We start from the raw sequence: 21,245 nt of genomic DNA, 5'->3' as shown, positions 1-21,245 counted from the left end.
AGTTCCACTTTCCTCCCACTCAATTCTTTCGAGAGAAACTCTTTCTCCAGAAAGGACCCGTTCTTGGCAACAAAGATCTTGCCTTCAGATCTGAGGTAGAAGGTATACCCAATAGTTTCCTTGGGGTATCCTATGAAGACGCATTTTTCCGACTTGGGTTCGAGCTTTTCAGGTTGAAGTTTCTTGACATAAGCATCGCATCCCCAAACTTTTAGAAACGACAGCTTAGGTTTCTTCCCAAACCATAATTCATACGGTGTCGTCTCAACGGATTTCGACGGAGCCCTATTTAAAGTGAATGCGGCAGTCTCTAAAGCATAGCCCCAAAATGAGAGCGGTAGATCGGTAAGAGACATCATAGATCGCACCATATCCAATAGAGTGCGATTACGACGTTCGGACACACCGTTTCGCTGAGGTGTTCCAGGCGGCGTGAGTTGTGAAACGATTCCACATTTCTTTAAGTGCGTACCAAATTCGTGACTTAAATATTCTCCACCACGATCTGATCGTAAGAACTTTATTTTCCTGTCACGTTGATTCTCAACCTCACTCTGAAATTCCTTGAACTTTTCAAAGGTTTCAGACTTGTGTTTCATTAGGTAGACATACCCATATCTACTTAAGTCATCAGTGAGAGTGAGAACATAACGATATCCTCCGCGAGCCTCAACACTCATTGGACCGCACACATCGGTATGTATGATTTCCAATAAGTTGGTTGCTCGCTCCATTGTTCCGGAGAACGGAGTCTTGGTCATCTTACCCATGAGGCATGGTTTGCACGTGTCAAATGATTCGTAATCAAGAGACTCCAAAAGTCCATCTGCATGGAGCTTCTTCATGCGCTTGACACCAATGTGACCAAGGCGGCAGTGCCACAAGTATGTGGGACTATCGTTATCAACTTTACATCTTTTGGTATTCACACTATGAATATGTGTAACATCACGTTCGAGATTCATCAAGAATAAACCATTGACCAGCGGGGCATGACCATAAAACATATCTCTCATATAAATAGAACAACCATTATTCTCGGATTTAAATGAGTAGCCATCTCGAATTAAATGAGATCCAGATACAATGTTCATGCTCAAAGCTGGCACTAAATAACAATTATTGAGGTTTAAAACTAATCCCGTAGGTAAATGCAGAGGTAGCGTGCCGACGGCGATCACATCGACCTTGGAACCATTCCCGACGCGCATCGTCACCTCGTCCTTCGCCAGTCTCCGCTTATTCCGCGGTTCCTGTTTTGAGTTACAAATATGAGCAACCGCACCGGTATCAAATACCCAGGAGCTACTACGAGTACTGGTAAGGTACACATCAATTACATGTATATCACATATAACTTTGGTGTTGCCGGCCTTCTTGTCCGCTAAGTATTTGGGGCAGTTCCGCTTCTAGTGACCACTTCCCTTGCAATAAAAGCACTCAGTCTCAGGCTTGGGTCCATTCTTCGACTTCTTCCCAGCAACTGGCTTACCGGGCGCGGCAACTCCCTTGTCGTCCTTCTTGAAGTTCTTCTTACCCTTGCCTTTCTTGAACTTAGTGGTTTTATTCACCATCAACACTTGATGTTCCTTTTTGATCTCCACCTCCGCTGATTTCAGCATTGAATATACCTCAGGAATGGTCTTTTCCATCCCCTGCATATTGAAGTTCATCACAAAGCTCTTGTAGCTTGGTGGGAGCGACTGAAGGATTCTGTCAATGACCGCGTCATCCGGGAGATTAACTCCCAGCTGAGACAAGCGGTTGTGCAACCCAGACATTCTGAGTATGTGCTCACTAACAGAACTATTTTCCTCCATTTTACAGCTGAAGAACTTGTCGGAGACTTCATATCTCTCGACCCGGGCATGAGCTTGGAAAACCATTTTCAGCTCTTCGAACATCTCATATGCTCCATGCTTCTCAAAACGCTTTTGGAGCCCCGGTTCTAAGCTGTAAAGCATGCCGCACTGAACGAGGGAGTAATCATCAGCACGTGATTGCAAGCGTTCATAACGTCTTGGTTCTCTGGGATTGGTGCTTCACCTAGCGGTGCTTCTAGGACATAATCTTTCTTGGCAGCTATGAGGATGATCCTCAGGTTCCGGACCCAGTCCGATAGTTACTCCATCATCTTTCAGCTTGTTTTCTCTAGGAACGCGTTGAAGTTGAGGACAACGTGGGCCATTTGATCTACAAGACATATTGTAAAGATTTTAGACTAAGTTCATGATAATTAAGTTCATATAATCAAATTATTCAATGAACTCCCACTCAGATAGACATCCCTCTAGCCATCTAAGTGAAACATGATCCGAGTTAACTAGGCCGTGTCCGATCATCACGTGAGACGGACTAGTCAAGATCGTGAACATCTCCATGTTGATCGTATCTTCTATACGACTCATGCTCGACCTTTCGGTCCTCCGTGTTCCGAGGCCATGTCTGTACATGCTAGGCTCGTCAAGTCAACCTAAGTGTATTGCGTGTGTTCCGAGGCCATGTCTGTACATGCTAGGCTCGTCAACACCAGTTGTATGCGAACGTTAGAATCTATCACACCCGATCATCACGTGGTGCTTTGAAACAACGAACCTTCGCAATGGTGCACAGTTAGGGGGAACACTTTCTTGAAATTATTATAAGGGATCATCTTACTTACTACCGTCGTTCTAAGCAAATAAGATGCAAAACATGATAAACATCACATGCAATCAAATAGTGACATGATATGGCCAATATCATTTTGCTCCTTTGATCTCCATCTTCGGGGCACCATGATCATCTTCGTCACCGGCATGACACCATGATCTCCATCATTGTGTCTTCATGAAGTTGTCACGCCAACGATTACGTCTACTTCTATGGCTAACGCGTTTAGCAACAAAGTAAAGTAATTTACATGGCGTTATTCAATGACACGCAGGTCATACAAAAAATAAAGACAACTCCTATGGCTCCTGCCGGTTGTCATACTCATCGACATGCAAGTCGTGATTCCTATTACAAGAATATGATCAATCTCATACATCACATATATCATTCATCACATCTTCTGGCCATATCACATCACATAGCACATGCTGCAAAAACAAGTTAGACGTCCTCTAATTGTTGTTGCAAGTTTTTACGTGGCTTGTATAGGTTTCTAGCAAGAACGTTTCTTACCTACGTAAAACCACAACGTGATATGCCAATTTCTATTTACCCTTCATAAGGACCCTTTTCATCGAATCCGTTCCGACTAAAGTGGGAGAGACAGACACCCGCTAACCACCTTATGCAACTAGTGCATGTCAGTCGGTGGAATCTGTCTCACATAAGCGTACGTGTAAGGTCGGTCCGGGCCGCTTCATCCCACAATACCGCCGAAACAAGATAAGACTAGTAGCGGCAAGAAGAATTGGCAACATCTACGCCCACCACTGCTTTGTGTTCTACTCGTGCATAGTAACTACGCATAGGCCTGGCTCATGATGCCACCGTTGGGGATCGTAGCAAAATTTTAAAATTTCCTACGCATCACCAAGATCCATCTATGGAATATACTAGCAACGAGGGGAAAGGAGTGCATCTACATACCCTTGTAGATCGCGAGCGGAAGCGTTCCAATGAACGGGGTTGATGGAGTCGTACTCGTCGTGATCCAAATCACCGATGACCGAGTGCCGAACGGACGGCACCTCCGCGTTCAACACACGTACGGAGCAGCGACGTCTCCTCCTTCTTGATCCAGCAAGGGGGAAGGAGAGGTTGATGGAGATCCAGCAGCACGACGGCGTGGTGGTGGATGTAGCGGGATCTCGGCAGGGCTTCGCCAAGCTTCTGCGAGAGGGAGAGGTGTTGCAGGGGGAGAGGGAGGCGCCAGGGGCTGTGGTATTGCTGCCCTCCCTTCCCCCCACTATATATAGGGCCAAGGGAGAGGGGGGGCGCAGCCTTGCCCCTTCCTCCAAGGAAGGGTGCGGCCAGGGGGGAGTCCTTCCCCCCCAAGGCACCTCGGAGGTGCCTTCCCCCTTTAGGACTCTCCCTTTTTTTCTTATCTCTTGCGCATGGGCCTCTTGGGGCTGGTGCCCTTGGCCCATATAGGCCAAGGCGCACCCCTTACAGCCCATGTGCCCCCCGGGGCTGGTGGACCCCCTTGGTGGACCCCCGGACCCCTTTCGGCACTTCCGGTACAATACCGATAAAGCGCGAAACTTTTCCGGCGACCAAAATAGACTTCCCATATATAAATCTTTACCTCCGGACCATTCCGGAACCTCTCGTGACGTCCGGGATCTCATCCGGGACTCCGAACAACTTTCGGGTTTCCGCATACATATATCTCTACAACCCTAGCGTCACCGGACCTTAAGTGTGTAGACCCTACGGGTTCGGGAGACATGCAGACATGACCGAGACGCCTCTCCGGTCAATAACCAACAGTGGGATCTGGATACCCATGTTGGCTCCCACATGTTCCACGATGATCTCATCGGATGAACCACGATGTCGAGGATTCAATCAATCCCGTATACAATTCCCTTTGTCAAACGGTATGTTACTTGCCCGAGATTCGATCGTCGGTATCCCAATACCTTGTTCAATCTCGTTACCGGCAAGTCTCTTTACTCGTACCGTAATGCATGATCCCGTGGCTAACTCCTTAGTCACATTGAGCTCATTATGATGATGCATTACTGAGTGGGCCCAGAGATACCTCTCCGTCATACGGAGTGACAAATCCCAGTCTCGATCCGTGCCAACTCAACAGACACTTTCGGAGATACCCGTAGTGTACCTTTATAGTCACCCAGTTACGTTGTGACGTTGGGTACACCCAAAGCACTCCTACGGTATCCGGGAGTTGCACGATCTCATGGTCTAAGGAAAAGATACTTGACATTGGAAAAGCTCTAGCAAACGAACTACACGATCTTTATGCTATGCTTAGGATTGGGTCTTGTCCATCACATCATTCTCCTAATGATGTGATCCCGTTATCAATGACATCCAATGTCCATAGTCAGGAAACCATGACTATCTGTTGATCAACGAGCTAGTCAACTAGAGGCTTACTAGGGACACGTTGTGGTCTATGTATTCACACATGTATTACGATTTCCGGATAATACAATTATAGCATGAATAATAGACAATTACCATGAACAAATAAATATAATAATAAACCATTTATTATTGCCTCTAGGGCATATTTCCAAGTAAACTAATGTGCACAATCATGGGGTTTTCCTAGAACCACTCCTTGTCATACCATTTATTCAATTTGGGCGTGGTCATGGTTTATATCCGTTGGAATGCTTGCTTCAATTGGTTCTTTTGAATTGCTTGTTTGCTTGTTTTTCTCTTTCTTATGTCTTTGTGGCATATCTTTCTTTTGTAAACTTTGGGCCTAAATATAGTTTGTTTTCCTCCTAGTATTTACCGTCAAACTTGTGTATTGCATTCCACTCTCTTGTTGAGAAATACACAAATTATGGAGGAACACAATTTATATTGGCCTTCTAAGCTTTTCTCCCATTTTCGCAATCGATGCCAATGGAGGAGAAGTTTCAGAGAGTTTTGTGGAGAAGTTTAGAGAATTCTCTCCTCTTGCTTTGGTTTTGTTCCTAAGCATTTGCATCTCTTACTCATGCATCATTGGTTGTTGCATTGCATGGTGATGCATAATTCTTTATATAAACTCTCTTGAAAGTGATTGTCATCAATTACCAAAATGGGGGAGACTGAAAGAACATGTGGTGCCCCCATGTTTGGTTTTGGTAATTGACGACAATCTCTATGGACTAATGGTTGCCTTGAGTTATATTTGAAGGTTTTGTCCATAGGCTTTTCTTGGAGTACATGTGTTGGTTTCAAGGAGAGTTTGTGTTGACCAAGGTGCTATTAAGGAATTATCCAAAGATTGGTCATGTGAGAGTTGAGCTTATTGCAAGCATGTCTTGAAGAAGAAGATTGTGTGATCATTCATGTTTACCTTCAAGACATCATCCGAGAGTTGGAAAGATTCTAGGTTGATCAAGACTAAGTCAAGAGTGAATCAAGTTGATCAACTCACAAAGCGTAGAAGATGTACCGAGAGGGATCAAGTGATCCCATGGTATGGTAATCATTGTCCATTGTGCTTTGTGTACTAACCCATGGTCTATGTGAGAGTTCTGTGTGGGGTTAGGTACGTGTTCATGGGCTTGCGTCAAGAGGAAGATATCACTCAACCCGTGGAGAGGATGACATCAAGTGGTGATCGTCATCAAGGTTGCCGTGTGCAAGTTCAAGTGGAGCATCACGAAGAGATCAAGTGCTTGAAGCTTGCCATCCATTGTGGTGACAATGGACTTGTGAAGATGTGCCGAAGAGTGGCTCACCCATAGTGGACTATGGGGGAGTAATCATCTAGTCTTCATCGAGCCAACGCAATCAAGAAAGGTGGTCCAACTTGAGGTTGTCAAGATCGTCATCATCTAGCTCAAGTGGACCATGTGCAAGGCAAAGGTTTGCCCTTGATAGGTTTTCTATTTTACCGGTCTCATGGTGGTAGTTGGGAGACCGGGTTATATGATCGATAGTCGTACTATCAAGGGGGGCTCTCAAGTGAGTAGCTTGATCGTATCGTTCGTCGAGAGCTCAAACCATTGCATCATTGCATCATGTTTCTTGGTTCTCTTTGTGAGTCTTAGAGCTTATGGTCATCTTGATGACAAGCTTGAGTTCATCGAAAACGGAGTTTGCATGCATCTTCTATGATGTTTTCGATGTTGGAGGTTTTACCGGTCTTATCCGAGGAAGGGTTCTCACCATTTTCTTTTGGGCCTTTTCTCATTTGCTTCTTATTGGTATTTCTATCAAGATTGTGTTAGCCCTTGTCGCTAGCTTTCCAACAAACTTGGTTTCGTCGAATTCGGAGTCCGTTTGCAGAAGTTGTGCCAGTTTTGGTGTCCTTTAAAGGGGCTGCTGCGGATGTAATTTTTTAGTACCGCTCTTGGGAGCGGTACTACCGTGGCTCCTGAGCGGTAGTACCGCTCCAGAGCTGTACTACCGCGGCTCCTGAGCGGTAGTACCGCTCCGGACCAAAATCTCGTGTTTTGCTCAGCGGAAGTAGGCACGGAAGTAAATTTTTGTTGTACCGCTCGCAAGCAGTAGTACCGCTACCACTTGCGGTAGTATCGTGAGGTCGAGCGGTAGTACCGTGGGGACGAGCGGTAGTACCGCTCCGGCGGTTCTACTGGCCTTTTGCCTCCTCGCTGTTGTTTTTCAAAGGGGTACTACTGCCCTAGCGGTAGTACCGCTCTGTGCTGGCTGTGAGCATAACGGTTGGATTTTCCCCCACCTATAAAAGGGGGTCTTCTTCCCCATTGAACCTTATCCTTGGAGCTCGTGTTCTTCCCCCATTGTTGACCTTCTTCGAGCTTGCTAACTCTCAATCCCTCCATGGATTCTTGCTAGTTTTTGAGGGAAAAGAGAGAGGAGATCTAGATCCACATTTCCACCAATCACTTTCTCCTCTATGTGAGGGGAACCCCTTGGATCTAGATCTTGGAGTTCTTGGTGTTCTCCTTCTTGTTCTTCCTCTCATTTTCCTCCCTAGCATTAGTTGCTTCGGTGGGATTTGAGAGAGAAGGACTTGGGCACTCCGTGTGCCCTTGCCATTGCATTTGGTGCATCGGTTTGAGTTCTCCACGGTGATACGTGGAAGTTACAAGTTGAGAAGCTTATTACTCTTGGGTGCTTGGTACCCTTGAGCTTGTTCCTCTTGGGTGCTTGGGCGCCCTAGACGGTTGGTGGTGTTCGGAGCTCAATCATTGTGGTGTAAAGCTCCGGGCAAGCGTCGGTGTCTCCAATTAGGTTGGGGAGATCGCCCTGAGCAATTTGACGGGTTCCGGTGACCGCCCCCAAGGGTTGCCAAAGTGTACGGGTTCCGTGACCGCCCCCAAGGGTTGCCATTTGTACGGGTTCGGTGACCGCCCTCAAGGGTCCCTTAGTGGAATCACGGCATCTTGCATTGTGCGAGGGCGTGAGGAGATTACGGTGGCCCTAGTGGCTTCTTGGGGAGCATTGTGCCTCCACACCGCTCCAAACGGAGATTAGCATCCGCAAGGGTGTGAACTTGGGATACATCGTCGTCTCCGCGTGCCTCGGTTATCTCTTACCCGAGCCCTTTACTTATGCACTTTACTTTGTGATAGCCATATTGTTTCTTGTCATATATCTTGCTATCACCTAAGTAGGTTTTCTTGCTTAGCATAAGTTGTTGGTGCACATAGGTGAGCCTAGTTGTTATAGGTTTTGTGCTTGACAAATTAACCGCTAGGTTTATTCCGCATTTGTTCAAGCCTCAACCGTAATTATTTTAAAGCGCCTATTCACCCCCCCCCCCCTCCCCCTCTAGGCGACATCGACGATCTTTCAGCTTCCCCACCTTACAGCTCGAGGACGAGCTGTTTGTGCAGGCGGGGAGAAGTGTTATGACCGGTTTAGCTTATAACCGGAGGAGGCCCACCGGGCAGTAGTTAGGGGCTTGGCCCACCAGTTATCTTAGGTTAATTCTTATGCAAGTTATCTAAGTTATAAATATAGGCTGTAAGACTTTTTGAAATTAAGCAATAAGAATATTATTATCCCTATTGCCCGGCTCCCAGAGGAGCCGGAACCCTAGCCGCCTCTAACCCTAGCCGCCGCCGCCTTCTCCCTCCGACGCGACGGCGCCCAGCCGCCGGCGCGCCCGATCATCGCCCCGTCCCGCTCCATCCTTTCCCTACAACCTCCGGAGCAGGTCCGGTAGGACCCCTGGTTCTACCAGTCCCAGTGTAGAACTACATTGGCAGCTAATGGCTGGCAGATACGTATAACTTGTGGGCAGAAGTTCGGTCACATGTCCCCAGTATTTTGCTTGCATTTTTAAAAGTAATAGTACGGTTGCAGGTTGCTAATATCCACATTTTTAGATGTCAATACTGTTTATTCTCTTTTCTTTGCTACAATTTCTCAAGTGATCTATATCAATTTTGCATTCAACCTGGATGGTACAAGAGTAAGAATGCCCCTCCCCAATACCCCCATCCCTCCCTCGGGACTAATTAGTATTCAAATGTTGATGATGTTTTTGGTGCCTTTTTCAAGCTGTATGCCATGTCAAGGCAATCATGTTCTATGAACTGAGATGTTTGATCTTGCATTCTTTATATTGAAGCAAATGAAGAAAGTATGTGCAAGCTATTGGGAAAATTTTCTGCTGAAACACGTTAGGAAGTTTCAAGGGTCAGGTTCGAAAAAAATCATTGTATATACAATAGCAAGAGGCAAACATATAGGTGGTTTACATTTGTTCTCTCTCTCTAATTAGCTTACCACATACAATGCATCCAAAGATGTTCTCATGACAGACCACGTGTGGCTGTTTGCTCCAAAACTGGTCAACATTAACCATACGTGCAAGATAATACCACGTTCATCAGGTTATCATCAAAATAATAATACAAGAGAACACGAGAGGCAACCTTTGTCCGTATGACGGTTCATAAGACGCTTTCCCTGCACAATCCCCCACCACCACCACCATTCAGCATGGAGCTGAGACATGCATGTCTTCTTTGCAATGCCAGCAAGCTCCGACTTTCAACAGTTACAGGCTGCGTCCACAATCTTGATGGATGAAGAGAGCCCCAGGTACATGTAGCCAAATCTCACAAGAGCAGAAATGCCCGCTCTACATCCATCTATCTACAGTAGCAACTTCACGCGGACCCATATTTGTAATGCAATAACATGTCCCCAGGCTCCATCCAGCTTGGCGCTTTATGAAATACCAGAATAACACTGTATCAAATTTCAGCACAGTTCAGCAGCTAGTTGCTCAACAGCAATCAAGAAATGGATGGAAGAACAGTAGTAGACAAGTACTGTACATAGCATTAATAAGAAAGCTATCACACAATGTTGCTTCTTCATTAGTATTTCAAAACATTGGACGATCATAAGGAGTAGGGAATTCCCACCGCGCAAAGATGAAGATTGATACATGGACATGCCAGATTTCCTTTTTCTTTTTTGAACTGAGAACCGGATACAAGGTTGTGCAACATTTCACAAAAGGCTGGTGCGAAACCTGTGAAACAGATATCGAAAGCATTTAATTCAAGAGAAAATCAAATATTCCACTGGGGACGAAGATCAATGATATGGGAGGAACAGAAACAAATAATTGCATTCGGGGCCAGTCAATCATACAGGACGAACACATACAAAGGAAGCAAAATTCAATTACACAACAAAGTTGTACTAAATCAAAGACACTTATTTTGGGACAGAGGGAGTATAAGATTTGAGGAAACAAGACAAGATACAGCTAATAAACAGAAAGCATTATTTGATAAACTTGAGGAAACGGTGGTTGCACAGGGAAATATTTGCCATCATGAATCTAAGAAATCAGCAACATTACATATTACAATGCAGTAGCCAATATATGTGTTGACATTCCTGATTATTCACAGAACCTATTGTTTCCTTGCAGGGAATGGGCTCAAAAATCCCATCTTAAAACAATAGTCCAGTGCAATAGCAGAAGACAGAAATATAAAAATGCTCCCAACAACACTAACTGCACCATCAAGAGCAAGTGACATTAAGGCATCAGTGCTCAACTCAAAGGGCCTCCCAGATTCCAACAAAGCAAGACCTGCAAGCAATTCAGTTTCAGTGAAGAAAATAACCGTGCAAAGGAATATTTGCCGAGAAGTTTTTAGCAATGGCATCATCTAGTTTTACCTCTAACAACAGCGAATGCGGCAGCAGCTCCTGTTTTAAGCTGGATATTATCCAGATCTCTTCTAACGGCATACCGGAATGTGACTCCAAACAATGCACAACTTATGAGAACAACCGATGATCGAAAAAACAGTTGGGGCAAACTGTGGACTTCATAGGAAGATATGGGCAAACTAGCCAGAACACCGATTATAGAGGAAATTGCTGCAGCTTTTGCAGATTCAAGCCTCTCACTATCTTTATCGATATCTTCTCCACCTGACGTATTCCAAAAGCTTCGATCCTCAAGGCTAGAAGTCAAGGTACACTGTGCTTCATCAATCATTTCTCTTGCCTGTAGCAATTCCCGCTGTGACTCTGCAATCTTGTTTAAGTAACGCAGCATTATAAACATATAGTATGTTATGAAGAAATGCATCAAGCAAGAAAAAACTGATGTCTTCCTATGACTATTGAAGGAAAGGTATTTTGATGATCACAGAACTGTACGATCATATAAAGTTGATATCACAACCAATAAATCATTCTGCTTCATCATCACGGGACCACATGAACATGGCACATGCCACCACTAGTACTTCATGTTGGAAGAAGAAATGGAAGCATCTCATTATCTCAGTTTACCAAACAAACAACAGGGCGTCCTGAAGCCTTGAACCAAAAAGGGTGGAAAAGTCTACTGATAGAAGCCAATATGGCACCCATCAGGCTTCTTAAAACTATCTAGACTCAACAAGTTCTTCTCTCGTCTGTGAGCAAATAAAACTCAAGCATTGCACGGCACACATTCCCTGCATCTAGTCCGTCTATCGCAGTCCCACCGCTCTGCACGGCACACATTGCATTGACGAACCACATGCGCCTACTGAGAGCTTCTATTGTTTGGCCAATTAAAGAGCACCATTCATCGTCCTTCAAGTTCGTCGGCGCCACATTAGTTCAAACACAAGAGCGGCGGTCACCAAACATGGTAGAGACATGGTAGGCAGCGGTACTACCATATGTCCATATCCACAGTAGCGTAGAATCGCGCCAGAAATAAGCAGCGGCGCACTGAGGGTGACGGTGGCGGTCCGTGCTACGTACTGACTGCCCACTGGCCGCTCACGTATGGTCGCCCTCCTACGAGTGACCCACGCAACGCCAGAGCACCACTGGTCGAGCCGAGCAGGCAAAGCATCGAACAGGTTACGTGCAGCCGCGGCTTATGATGTCGCGTACCTCGTCCCGGCGCCTCTCGAGGCGGCGGACCTCCTCGGTGGCGAGGCGGGCGGCGGCCTCCTGGCGCTCGATGTCCGCGAGCTTGGCGCGGGCGAGCTCCACGCGGCGCTCGGCGGCCTCGACCCCGTCCAGCAGCGCCCGGTTCTCCTCGCGCCGCAGCAGCTCGTCCACCTTCTCCCCGACCGCCGAGCTCAGCCACTCCGCGCCGGGGGCGCCCTCGCCCGCGCCCTCGCCGGGGGCGCAACTCCCGCGGACGCCGCGAAGGTGGCGGCATCGCGCGGCGAGCGGCCTCGCGGGGACGAGAGGCGGCGGGATGAGCGGGCGGAGGAACGCGGCGTGTGGCATCGTGCCGTGGTGTGCGTTTCTCGGCTACAGCGTGCTCAGCTCTGCTGCGGTTTGGATTGGACGAGGACGGCGATGAGTTCCACTCAACGCCTGCCGCCACTGCACGTGGGACCCACACAAAAAGAGACAGAGAGCCCCACTGCCCCTAGGCAACGGCCTCTGGAAGAACGTTTTATTTCAAAAACAAATTAAAACATGGAAGAATGTTTTGTTTCAAAAAAAAATGAAAATACAGCAATATAGGTACAACGTTAGTGTAGATACTGCATTTGCATTATGCAGCCCTGTTTGGACCGTTGAAATTTCGACAGAAACGGCTCGAAATTCCCACAAGAATCAGAAAAACATACATGTTCTCGTAGCATAAGAAACTTTGACAGGAGACACACAACATGAACAACATATATGAATTGTCACAGGAATTTGCAGGGAAGGTCCAGCTGTGTTACCATGCCTCTCTTTGATACTCTGATGTTTGTTGCTCTATAGCACCAGATGTCAACAGCAAGGTAAAACAAGGAAACGCAAAGGAAAGATCGACAACTGAGAAGATGACCAGGTTTATCAGCATCCGGGAAGACCTTCAGTAGCCCCGCACATGGTTCACATTCAGCAGCAATCAATCCATTTGCACGCACCTGGTGAGGATCAACGGCCTGGAAATCAAACGATGCAGAGGGTTTAGCTTACAGAATTTACGACGCAGAACAAGTTTCAGTCGATTTGCACCCCACCCAGCGTGCTACTTGGTAGGAGCATAATTGTTCCACGGGCATTTTCCGATTAAGCAGACATAACATATGTTGTTGCAAATACAAATGACACACTCAGTCCAAGTAGCTCAAATAAGTATATGAACATTCTCGGACCTAAATGTTATTATTAGGGAGCACAGTTGAAGCGTATTGGATTCTGATTTCTGAATAACCTAAGTCAAAGGTCTGCTTCCATTTCACATTATGAACATGTATCCAGACCTCAGCAAGTGATTGTCTGAAATGTCACACAAGTTTGCACAAATATAAGTTTCTGGTACAGATCTGTAGGAACCATGTAAATAAATTAGGAATTGTTTGGATTCCTCTGATCTCACCAACGTGACTTTTGAGGGCAGGTAATCATGTAACCAAATTTGAACCTGTTCGACTGTGACTTCTCTACGATAGTTTTACTCTTAAATGGGTTTAAAAGTTGAGTGTAGTCTGAGTCCTAGTATTAAGAATACAGCTCATATAAGAATAGTACACTCTTATGTTTCGATGTTGGTTATTATTGGTCTTCTTGTTACCATAGAACTAACTGTAACAATTCTACAGGATTTGCAGCATTACATGCATTACTACATTCAGAAACAAACAAGTTGAGAGAGCCACTGGTTTAATCCGAAAACAGAAGCCGGCCAACATCCATGACTAAACTCCTCTAAGATGATACAAATTTATCTCAATATTGCCTCCAACTCTGAAATATTCCCCATTGTACATATGTCTACACAGGTGATACATTCATATGTTATGAAGACTCTTAACCATACACTACTAGGAAACGTATAAGTATAACCATCTGATCTGAATTCCTGGGATATTTGGAAATTTGACAAAAGGTGCTGGCACAGTTCTTCCATATGATACCTCACTTGCAACAATCTCAAATCAGTAAGGCAAGAAAGAGGCTAAATAAGCTTCAGAGTTCAGAGAGATTGCGACGAATTGCATAATACCTAAATAAACATTGTCTGCATTCACCAAAGTATCATTAGTTCCTATGATCAAGTTCAACAAGTGTGTTCTGTTAGTGTTCACTACCTCAACCAAGATAGCAGTTAACAGGCACACAAAAGATCTTCATGAAGTGTCTATTATACAGAATTGACATGGTAAATTTTAGCACAGCAAGCCCAGGGATCAAATTTACCTTTTCTTACTTCATGTCAGCATCACTGTTCTTCAATGATCTGGGTAACCTTTCTCAGGCTGGCATCAAGCTGGGGAAGACCCAAACCGGAGGTCTGAGAGGTGAATCGCTGTTCAGGGGTGGTGCGCCCACATATTCAGCATAGCAGACATCACAAGTTCCATTAACCAAGGAATACTCGAACCATTCACCCAAGCGTCGCCCAGCAGCATATATGCAATCACCTCGAATCTCAGGGAAACCTGGGCCGATGCAAGCCGCGAATCCGTGGAACCCAAGAAACAATGTTCGCCCACCCAAGCTTGTTATCATCACCCACTTTCCCTCCCCAGGCACCCACCGGAAAACACGGTACACAACCGTCTCTGCCTGCTCCTCGCTGATGAGCAACACCTCGCCGTCGCACTCCCCGAGCATGAACCGCTCCCCCACCGGCCTGTTCTCCTCATCATACTCTCCTCCAAGGAATGACAGTTCCAGCGAACTCTCGGACAGCTCCAGCGTGGCAAGACGGAGGCCAACCAGGGCGTAGAGGGTGGCGTCAACGAAGATCAAATCGTCGAACACGTGGGGCGCATCGGCGGTGGCCACACGCCAGAGCGCATCCCCGGGGCGGCAGTGCTGGACGGTGGACCTGCCGGGCAGGAAGAGCACGACGAGGAGGTCGGCAGAGAGGATGGCCCGGGAGAAGGGGGTGGGGACCCTGGGGAGGCGCTGCTGGTCGCCGGTGAAGAGGTGGAGGAGGAGGAGCCTGGGGGGGTACTGGGCGGCCGCGGTGGTGGCGGTGACGAGGAAGCCGTGGGCGTAGAGGAGGGTGAGGCGGGAGGGGGGCAGGTGGTGGCCCCAGGGGAGGCGGAAGCGGTGGAGGCGGCGGAGGCGGGGGTGGAAGAGCGCCTCGGCGAAGGAGGGGTAGAGGGAGACGAGGAGGAGCGGGGCCTGGGAGGCGAGGTGGGGGCGGGACGCCGGGAGGAGGGCGCGGTAGTCGCGGCAGGAGGCGCGGAGGGAAAAGAAGTCCTCCAGGGAGGTGAGGCGACGGGCGATGTCCGGGAGGAGGTCCGGCGGAGGGGACGGCGTGTGGCCGGAGGCCTCGGCGGGGGTCGAAGAGGAGGAGGCGACCGCCGGTGGCGCGTGGCGACGCCGACGCTTCTCCATCGCCATTTCTCCTGCCATTTTTCAGCTTTTTTTCCCCTTCTGGGAATTCCCTGTCACCCAAGGAGACCGATAGAAACGGGGAAGACTCTCCCGCACCGTCATTGGCTGTGGGCTCGCAGCCCGTGGCCCATGTTTTTCTTGTCCAGCAACATATCGTATCTTTTTTAACATCAGTACAGACACAAGCGTTCATATACACGCGCATACACTCATCCCTGTGAACGCACACACGCGCACCCTACCCCTATGAGCACCTTCGAAAGACTGAGCCGGAATATCATCTTGAGATTTACGAAGTCACCGTAGGCGCCTCGTCGTCGATGGAAACGTCTCCTCCCACTGAATGCGCATCGCCGGAAATCCTGAAATAAATCTAGGAATAAATGCGAGCACCAGGATAGGATTTGAACTCTGATGGGCAGGGGATACCACAGTCCCTTTAACCATCCAACCACAGGTTGGTTCACAGCAACATATCGTATCCGAATCTCAAAAAGAAATAGAGTAATATGTAAAAATAAAAAACTCAGGAAATGCAAAAATAAAAAAAATGTAAAAGGGAAAAACTACTACTCCCTACGATCCAAATTAATTGGCGTTGGTTTAGTATAAAATAAAAGTTGTACTAAGGGCCGAACTACAGCTTCTCAAAAGCTTCTCAGAGTCAGGCCGTGTTTAGTTCACGACTTGGCTTCCATGCACGAGAAAAAGTGATGCCTGGAGCCAGCTTGGAAACTAGCAATTTTGTGCCTAGCCAGGCATGGAGTGTTTGATTGCATGTACTTACACCTGAATATTGATAAAATTTGAATATTGATGGGATTCGAAATATTGATAAGGTATTATCAATAATATGGGCGGGATAGACCCCAAAAAAAAATGTCAGCCATGGAATGCATGCACGCATAAGGGAGCACAAGATTATAGCTAAAGATTTCAGCCAAGAAGAGTCAGGACTACTAAAGAATGCATGGCTCCATTGCGCACACAACAAAACATGAAAAGTGTGTTGGCCTGTGTAAATAACAATGCATATAGATTCGCTTGCAAGCAACGGAGTTAATATATTGGGCTGGTTTGTATATCCAGCCATGTCATAACAATATTTTACCATGCAACGAGAAGTCGGTTTCTCGGCTACGGCAAGGTCTTCTGTCTGGACAAAATTCTCAGTCTGAAAAAAATATCAGTCTAGCATTTGGAGTCACGCAAGGCTTGATTGTGCAAACATTGAGGCACTTCAGCGATGCATAAGGCGTGTTGAGCTACGGGATACTCCAGGCTCTAGCTATGACGCAGATAAATAAAGAAAGGAGCGTCTAGCATCCCTCGCGCACTATAAAAGGCGGAAAAGCAGGAGGACTGAGCGTTGCAGACACACACAATACCAAACTCCAGAGCATCGCAACATCTGAGTACCACAACCCTCATACTCCTCAGTAGTCGTAGTAGTAGTAGTAGCTAGCTCCAGTTGTAATAAAGAATTTAAGGCATTATATCTCCATATGGTGGAGGTAGGCATAAGGTAGTCTTCTTTTCTCTTTGTAATCCCTTCGGGGTCTCCCGAAAGGGAAATCCGCATGTAAATTATGTTGTCGAAATGAAGTGGTTTTGTGTTTCACTTGGTCTTTCTATTATGAATTTATGAGATGTGTTCTTACGCTAGGGATCCTATAAGAGAAATCTCTGTCGGTAGTTCTTTGTTTAGTCTGTGTGGTGTCTGTTGAGAACCTTGTAGCCGTAAAGAAGTGTTACCTTCTGGTGGAACTGTCTGAAAGACGGTAGGAATTTATCCCATAAATTCGCAATATAAACATCAAGTGAAAGAACTTAGTTGCTTTTGAAGCAACATAGTGACAAATACAAAGAATACTAAGTAGGATTAACACAACCGTTGCATACCCGTAGGCCGTCTCGTTGGTTTCGCCAACCCGTAAAAGATCTTGCATAAACACATAAAATATAATAATTAGTATATTAGGTTAATTTCGAATTCACTAAAATTAGTAAATTTTAATATTAAATAATTTCGAATTTTTTAATTAACTTAGGTTTCATGCTAAATAATCTCGTATTTTTGCATATTTATTAAAAGATTAATATAATAAAAAATTAATTTACCTAGCTGAAAAAGGTTTATGGTGGAAAATTCATTTGTGTCAGACCTAGCCCACAAGAGAATTCAGCTAACTAAAGTAAGAATTGTTGCCAAGCAGCACCCAGGCGACCCATTCCTAGCGCATGGGCCAGGCTAATCAAGGTGCATGGGTCACTGGCCAGGCTAAGCAAAGTTTTCAAGTTGCCAGGCCAGGTGAGCATCAACTCATGTGTACTTGAACCAAACATTCTCCAGCCAGTTCTAGGCAGGGAAACACATGGGCGGCCTCGGTTTCCGAAACTTGGAGATCTTTAATCTTGCATTACTGGCACGTCAGGCTTGGAGAACCCTAACTGATGAATCTTCACTTAGCTCAAAGATCCTCAAATCAATGTATTTCCTAGAATGCTCGTTACTTGAGACGGAGTTGGGACCGCAACCCTCACAGATTTGGAGAGCCATACTGAATGGCCGGGACGTACTGGTGCAGGGTTTAGTCAGAAGGGTAGGAGATGGAGAAACAACGAACATATGGGATCACAATTGGATTCCGAGGGACAGCTTCAAGCGCCCCATTACCTCCTTTGTACAGAACCCGCCCACACTTGTCAAACATCTCATTGATGCCACCACGGCCACATGGAATGAGGGTCTGATCAGTACTGTTTTCACCCGTTTGACGCTCAGGAAATCCTCAAGATACCATTATGTACACGTAAAGTTGCAGATTTTTGGGGCTGGCATGAAGAAACCCACGGAATTTTCAGTGTCAGGTCAGCATACCGCATGATCCTAAGGATGAAAATACATCGGGAGGCTTGGTTACACGAATCGGAAGGTTCCTCGCACACCCAGCATGAGAGTAAGCAGTGGAGCAGCATTTGGCACATACAAGTACCATCTAAGATTAGAATGTTTGTATGGAGATTAGCTAGACAGTCCATGCCTACTGGCGAGCTTCTGAAGCACCGTAATATGTCGCCAGAGGATAACTGCAATTTGTGTGGGGCTAGGGACACTTCGCGGCACGCTCTCTTCACCTGTCCGATGTCCAGTAGCGTCTGGGCTTTGGCGCCAGAACACCTCATCGAAATGCTGGTTCAGGAAGAATGCTCGAGCGAATGTTCCAAGGATTGGCTGTTTCATATACATGAAATAATGAGCAAAGATGATTTTGTGAGGACAATTGTTACGGTCTGGGCAATCTGGAGTGCGCGTCGAAAGGCGATTCACGAGGATATCTTCCAGTCACCCGTGACCATAAACGGTTTCATCACAAGGATGTTATCCGAGCTCCATTTTCATAGTTCATACGCCGAACACAAGGACTGCACCAGTCCGGGCACCCAGGCCGAGGCAGTGGCAGCCACCGGTGGCGAACTGTGCGAAAGTAAACGTCGACGCTGCGGTCTCTCGTCATGGAGGCTATGGTGCAGTAGGAGCAATCAACAGAAATGCAACAGGTAGGTTTTTGGGAGGCTCAGTGCTAGTTTTTCGGCACATTGCCGATCCACAAGTTCTTGAGGCCCTGGCTGTGTGGGAGGCACTAGCCCTCTCGAATGATCTATACCTAAGGCGTCTCCATGTGGCCTCAGACTGCAAAGTTGTCATTGGAGACATCCAGAAGGAGAATGCACCCAGTTATGGAGCAATCATACATGAAATCTTAGATCACTCTTCGTCTTTTGATTTTTGTAAATTTAGTCATGAATTTAGGAGCTCAAACTTTGAAGCTCACACTCTCACGAAGCATGCACTTTCTCTAGGGGGTGGCCGCCGTGTTTGGTTAGGTCACCCCGGAGATCTGCCATCCGTCCCTGTAAACATTGTGACGACTTAATAAAGCTTTGCGAGTTTGTCTAAAAAAAGTTCTAGGCAGGATCCAGGCCAGGCACAAAGCAACGAGGACGTCAACCAAACACACCCTCAACTTCTTGCTTGGCTATGATATCCGGTCGATATCGTGCAGGAAGCGCCGCCGGTTGCCCCTAGGATTGTGGGGCCGTGGCCGCTGGCTAGATCTCCTCCGCCGCCGCCATCGTCGGCTGATGAGGACTCTGATGGGCAGCTTGGTGGACGCCATAGGCGTGGCCGCTCCAGATCGCGTCGCCGCTGTCGCGGGGCTGCTCCACCGGTTGCCCCTAGGATTGTGGGGCCGTGGCCGCCGGCCAGATCTCCTCCGCCGCCGCCATCGTCGGCTGATGAGGACTCTGATGGGCAGCTTGGTGGACGCCATAGGCGTGGCCGCTCCAGATCGCGTCGCCGCTGTCGCGGGGCTGCTCCGCGCAGGGCCCCGGCTCGTGAGCGTTCGCCGGCATCCGTTCGCTCCTCTGCCGGCTCGGTGCCATGTGCTAGGCTGCACCAGATTCAAACGGCCACGGTTGACCAGCCAACCCCACATGACAAGCATGGCGCGGCTTTTGCAGAGGATCAGCCTATCTGCTCGCAGTCTGTGCATCAAAAGCGTCTCGAATGGGCTGCCAGCTCCCCCGCGCGATCGGACTCGGGAGTGGGTGCCGTGGTGGGCCTGTGCCCAGCATTGGATCCGAGGCTGCCCCCCTCCCCCGCAGCCACCACACCTTCCCGTGCTTCATCTCCCCCTCGGGTGGCGTGCGTTGCGACGCGGCTGTCGGGGCGGGGAGTGGGGGCTGACGGAGATTCCCCTTATCGCGTTCATTGGCTCCTGGGAGCTGGAGGTGGGCAACAAGCGAGTTAATTGCACAGAAGTACCACAACTGAGGCATCACATGCAGATTGATACCACGATTGCTAATTTTTACGTGTCTCCAGACTTTTGCAAAAAGGTTCGGTGTATTTGACTGGCCCGCCACCCGTCAGGCGCCGACGTGGATTTTTTTTTACAGAAAACCCCCTTACTTTGCACGTAATCACATAACCGCCCAATTATTTTGTGGGAAAGGGCTCTGGTGAGAGATAAACACCGAATCGGACTTTTTTGAAGTTTTCGTTACGTTGGACAAAGAAATTAAATAAATGAAAAAGAAGCCCCGACAGGTTTCAAACCTGCGACGAGTGTTGCAGACGCTGGGCGCGCTAGCCACCACGACACAACCTCTGCTGTGTCAGTGGTCAGGCGTTGCCTTATTTATACAGAGACGAATGCGAAGGGCCGGCGGTTAGGCCCAGCTAGGCCTGCTACTTTTTTTTTGGTTCGTGTTCGGCTCGTTCGTTGCCAAGCTTTCATTTCATTTCATTTCTCTTATGTTTTACTTTTGTTTCACCATGCATTATGTACATTTTCAACAAATATTTTTTAAAAATTGAATATGCATTTTAAATATGTTCAGCGTATATTACAAAAATTTAATATATTAAATAAATGTTCACAATTTGTTAAGAAAAGTTCATCATGCATTAAAAATGATCACTATACGCAGAAAAAGTGCTCGGCGTACATTAAAAAAATGTTCATGCTCATTTGAAAACATGTTCATCATATAATGGAGCCTATCTTAAAAACTGTTCAGTAAGTATGCTAAAAATCCAGAAGAAAAACTAGCCCAAGGAATTAAAAAATAAGGAGGAATAGAAATAAAAAACAAAGGAAGAAAAACCTAAAAATAAGCTAAACCAGAAACAAAAGTTTTTTTAGGAAAAACCAGCCACGCATTATGTACAATGTTCAACATATATTTTTAAAAAATTGAATATGCATTTAAAATATGTTCAACGTATATTACAAAAATTTAATATATTAAATAAATGTTCACAATTTGTTAAGAAAAGTTCA

The 21,245-nt window shown here is 46.8% G+C and overlaps 3 protein-coding genes across 5 annotated transcripts in view; all 3 read right to left on the bottom strand.

The window, feature by feature from the left end:
* Positions 1–10,196, bottom strand: part of LOC123122267 (protein TILLER ANGLE CONTROL 1) — a 28,820-nt gene extending 18,624 nt beyond the window's left edge. The window contains exons 1-2 of one of the 2 annotated variants that reach the window (XM_044542447.1): positions 9,993–10,196; positions 9,495–9,813 (exon numbers count right to left, since the gene is read on the bottom strand). The gene's annotated coding sequence lies outside the window, so the exon portion shown is untranslated. Of the gene's footprint in view, positions 1–9,494 lie in introns of both variants that reach the window. The other variant, XM_044542444.1, reaches the window with a different exon arrangement.
* A 191-nt stretch (positions 10,197–10,387) lies between these two features.
* LOC123122266 (uncharacterized) lies at positions 10,388–12,425 on the bottom strand. The gene is made up of 3 exons (XM_044542443.1): positions 11,986–12,425; positions 10,765–11,128; positions 10,388–10,675 (listed from the first exon to the last, which is right to left on the bottom strand). The coding sequence occupies exons 1-3, from the start codon at positions 12,328–12,330 to the stop codon at positions 10,494–10,496; spliced, it is 891 nt and encodes a 296-aa protein (XP_044398378.1). The 5' UTR covers positions 12,331–12,425; the 3' UTR covers positions 10,388–10,493.
* Positions 12,426–12,611: 186 nt separating this feature from the next.
* LOC123122265 (uncharacterized) lies at positions 12,612–15,514 on the bottom strand. 2 transcript variants are annotated; one of them, XM_044542441.1, is made up of 2 exons: positions 14,245–15,510; positions 12,612–12,986 (listed from the first exon to the last, which is right to left on the bottom strand). In XM_044542441.1, the coding sequence occupies exon 1, from the start codon at positions 15,412–15,414 to the stop codon at positions 14,299–14,301; it is 1,116 nt and encodes a 371-aa protein (XP_044398376.1). In that variant the 5' UTR covers positions 15,415–15,510; the 3' UTR covers positions 12,612–12,986; positions 14,245–14,298. The 2 variants fall into 2 exon arrangements, with proteins under 2 accessions (XP_044398376.1, XP_044398377.1); XM_044542442.1 differs by lacking the exon at positions 12,612–12,986 and adding an exon at positions 13,074–14,065 and having other exon boundaries at positions 14,245–15,514.
* Positions 15,515–21,245: the final 5,731 nt, after the last annotated feature.

This window comes from Triticum aestivum, chromosome 5D (assembly GCF_018294505.1).
Source record: "Triticum aestivum cultivar Chinese Spring chromosome 5D, IWGSC CS RefSeq v2.1, whole genome shotgun sequence".
Lineage (NCBI taxonomy): Eukaryota > Viridiplantae > Streptophyta > Magnoliopsida > Poales > Poaceae > Triticum > Triticum aestivum.
This window is presented reverse-complemented; position numbering and strand designations above follow the sequence as displayed.

What these genes read in the sequence shown, in the direction of transcription:
- LOC123122266 (XM_044542443.1), bottom strand. Translation starts at nt 12,330, where the DNA reads ATGCCACACGCCGCGTTCCTCCGCCCGCTCATCCCGCCGCCTCTCGTC. An exon ending in TCGAGAGGCGCCGGGACGAG is followed by an intron (nt 11,129 to 11,985) that starts GTACGCGACATC and finishes TACTTAAACAAG; the next exon opens with ATTGCAGAGTCACAGCGGGA. An exon ending in CGCATTCGCTGTTGTTAGAG is followed by an intron (nt 10,676 to 10,764) that starts GTAAAACTAGAT and finishes AATTGCTTGCAG; the next exon opens with GTCTTGCTTTGTTGGAATCT.
- LOC123122265 (XM_044542442.1), bottom strand. Translation starts at nt 15,414, where the DNA reads ATGGCAGGAGAAATGGCGATGGAGAAGCGTCGGCGTCGCCACGCGCCA.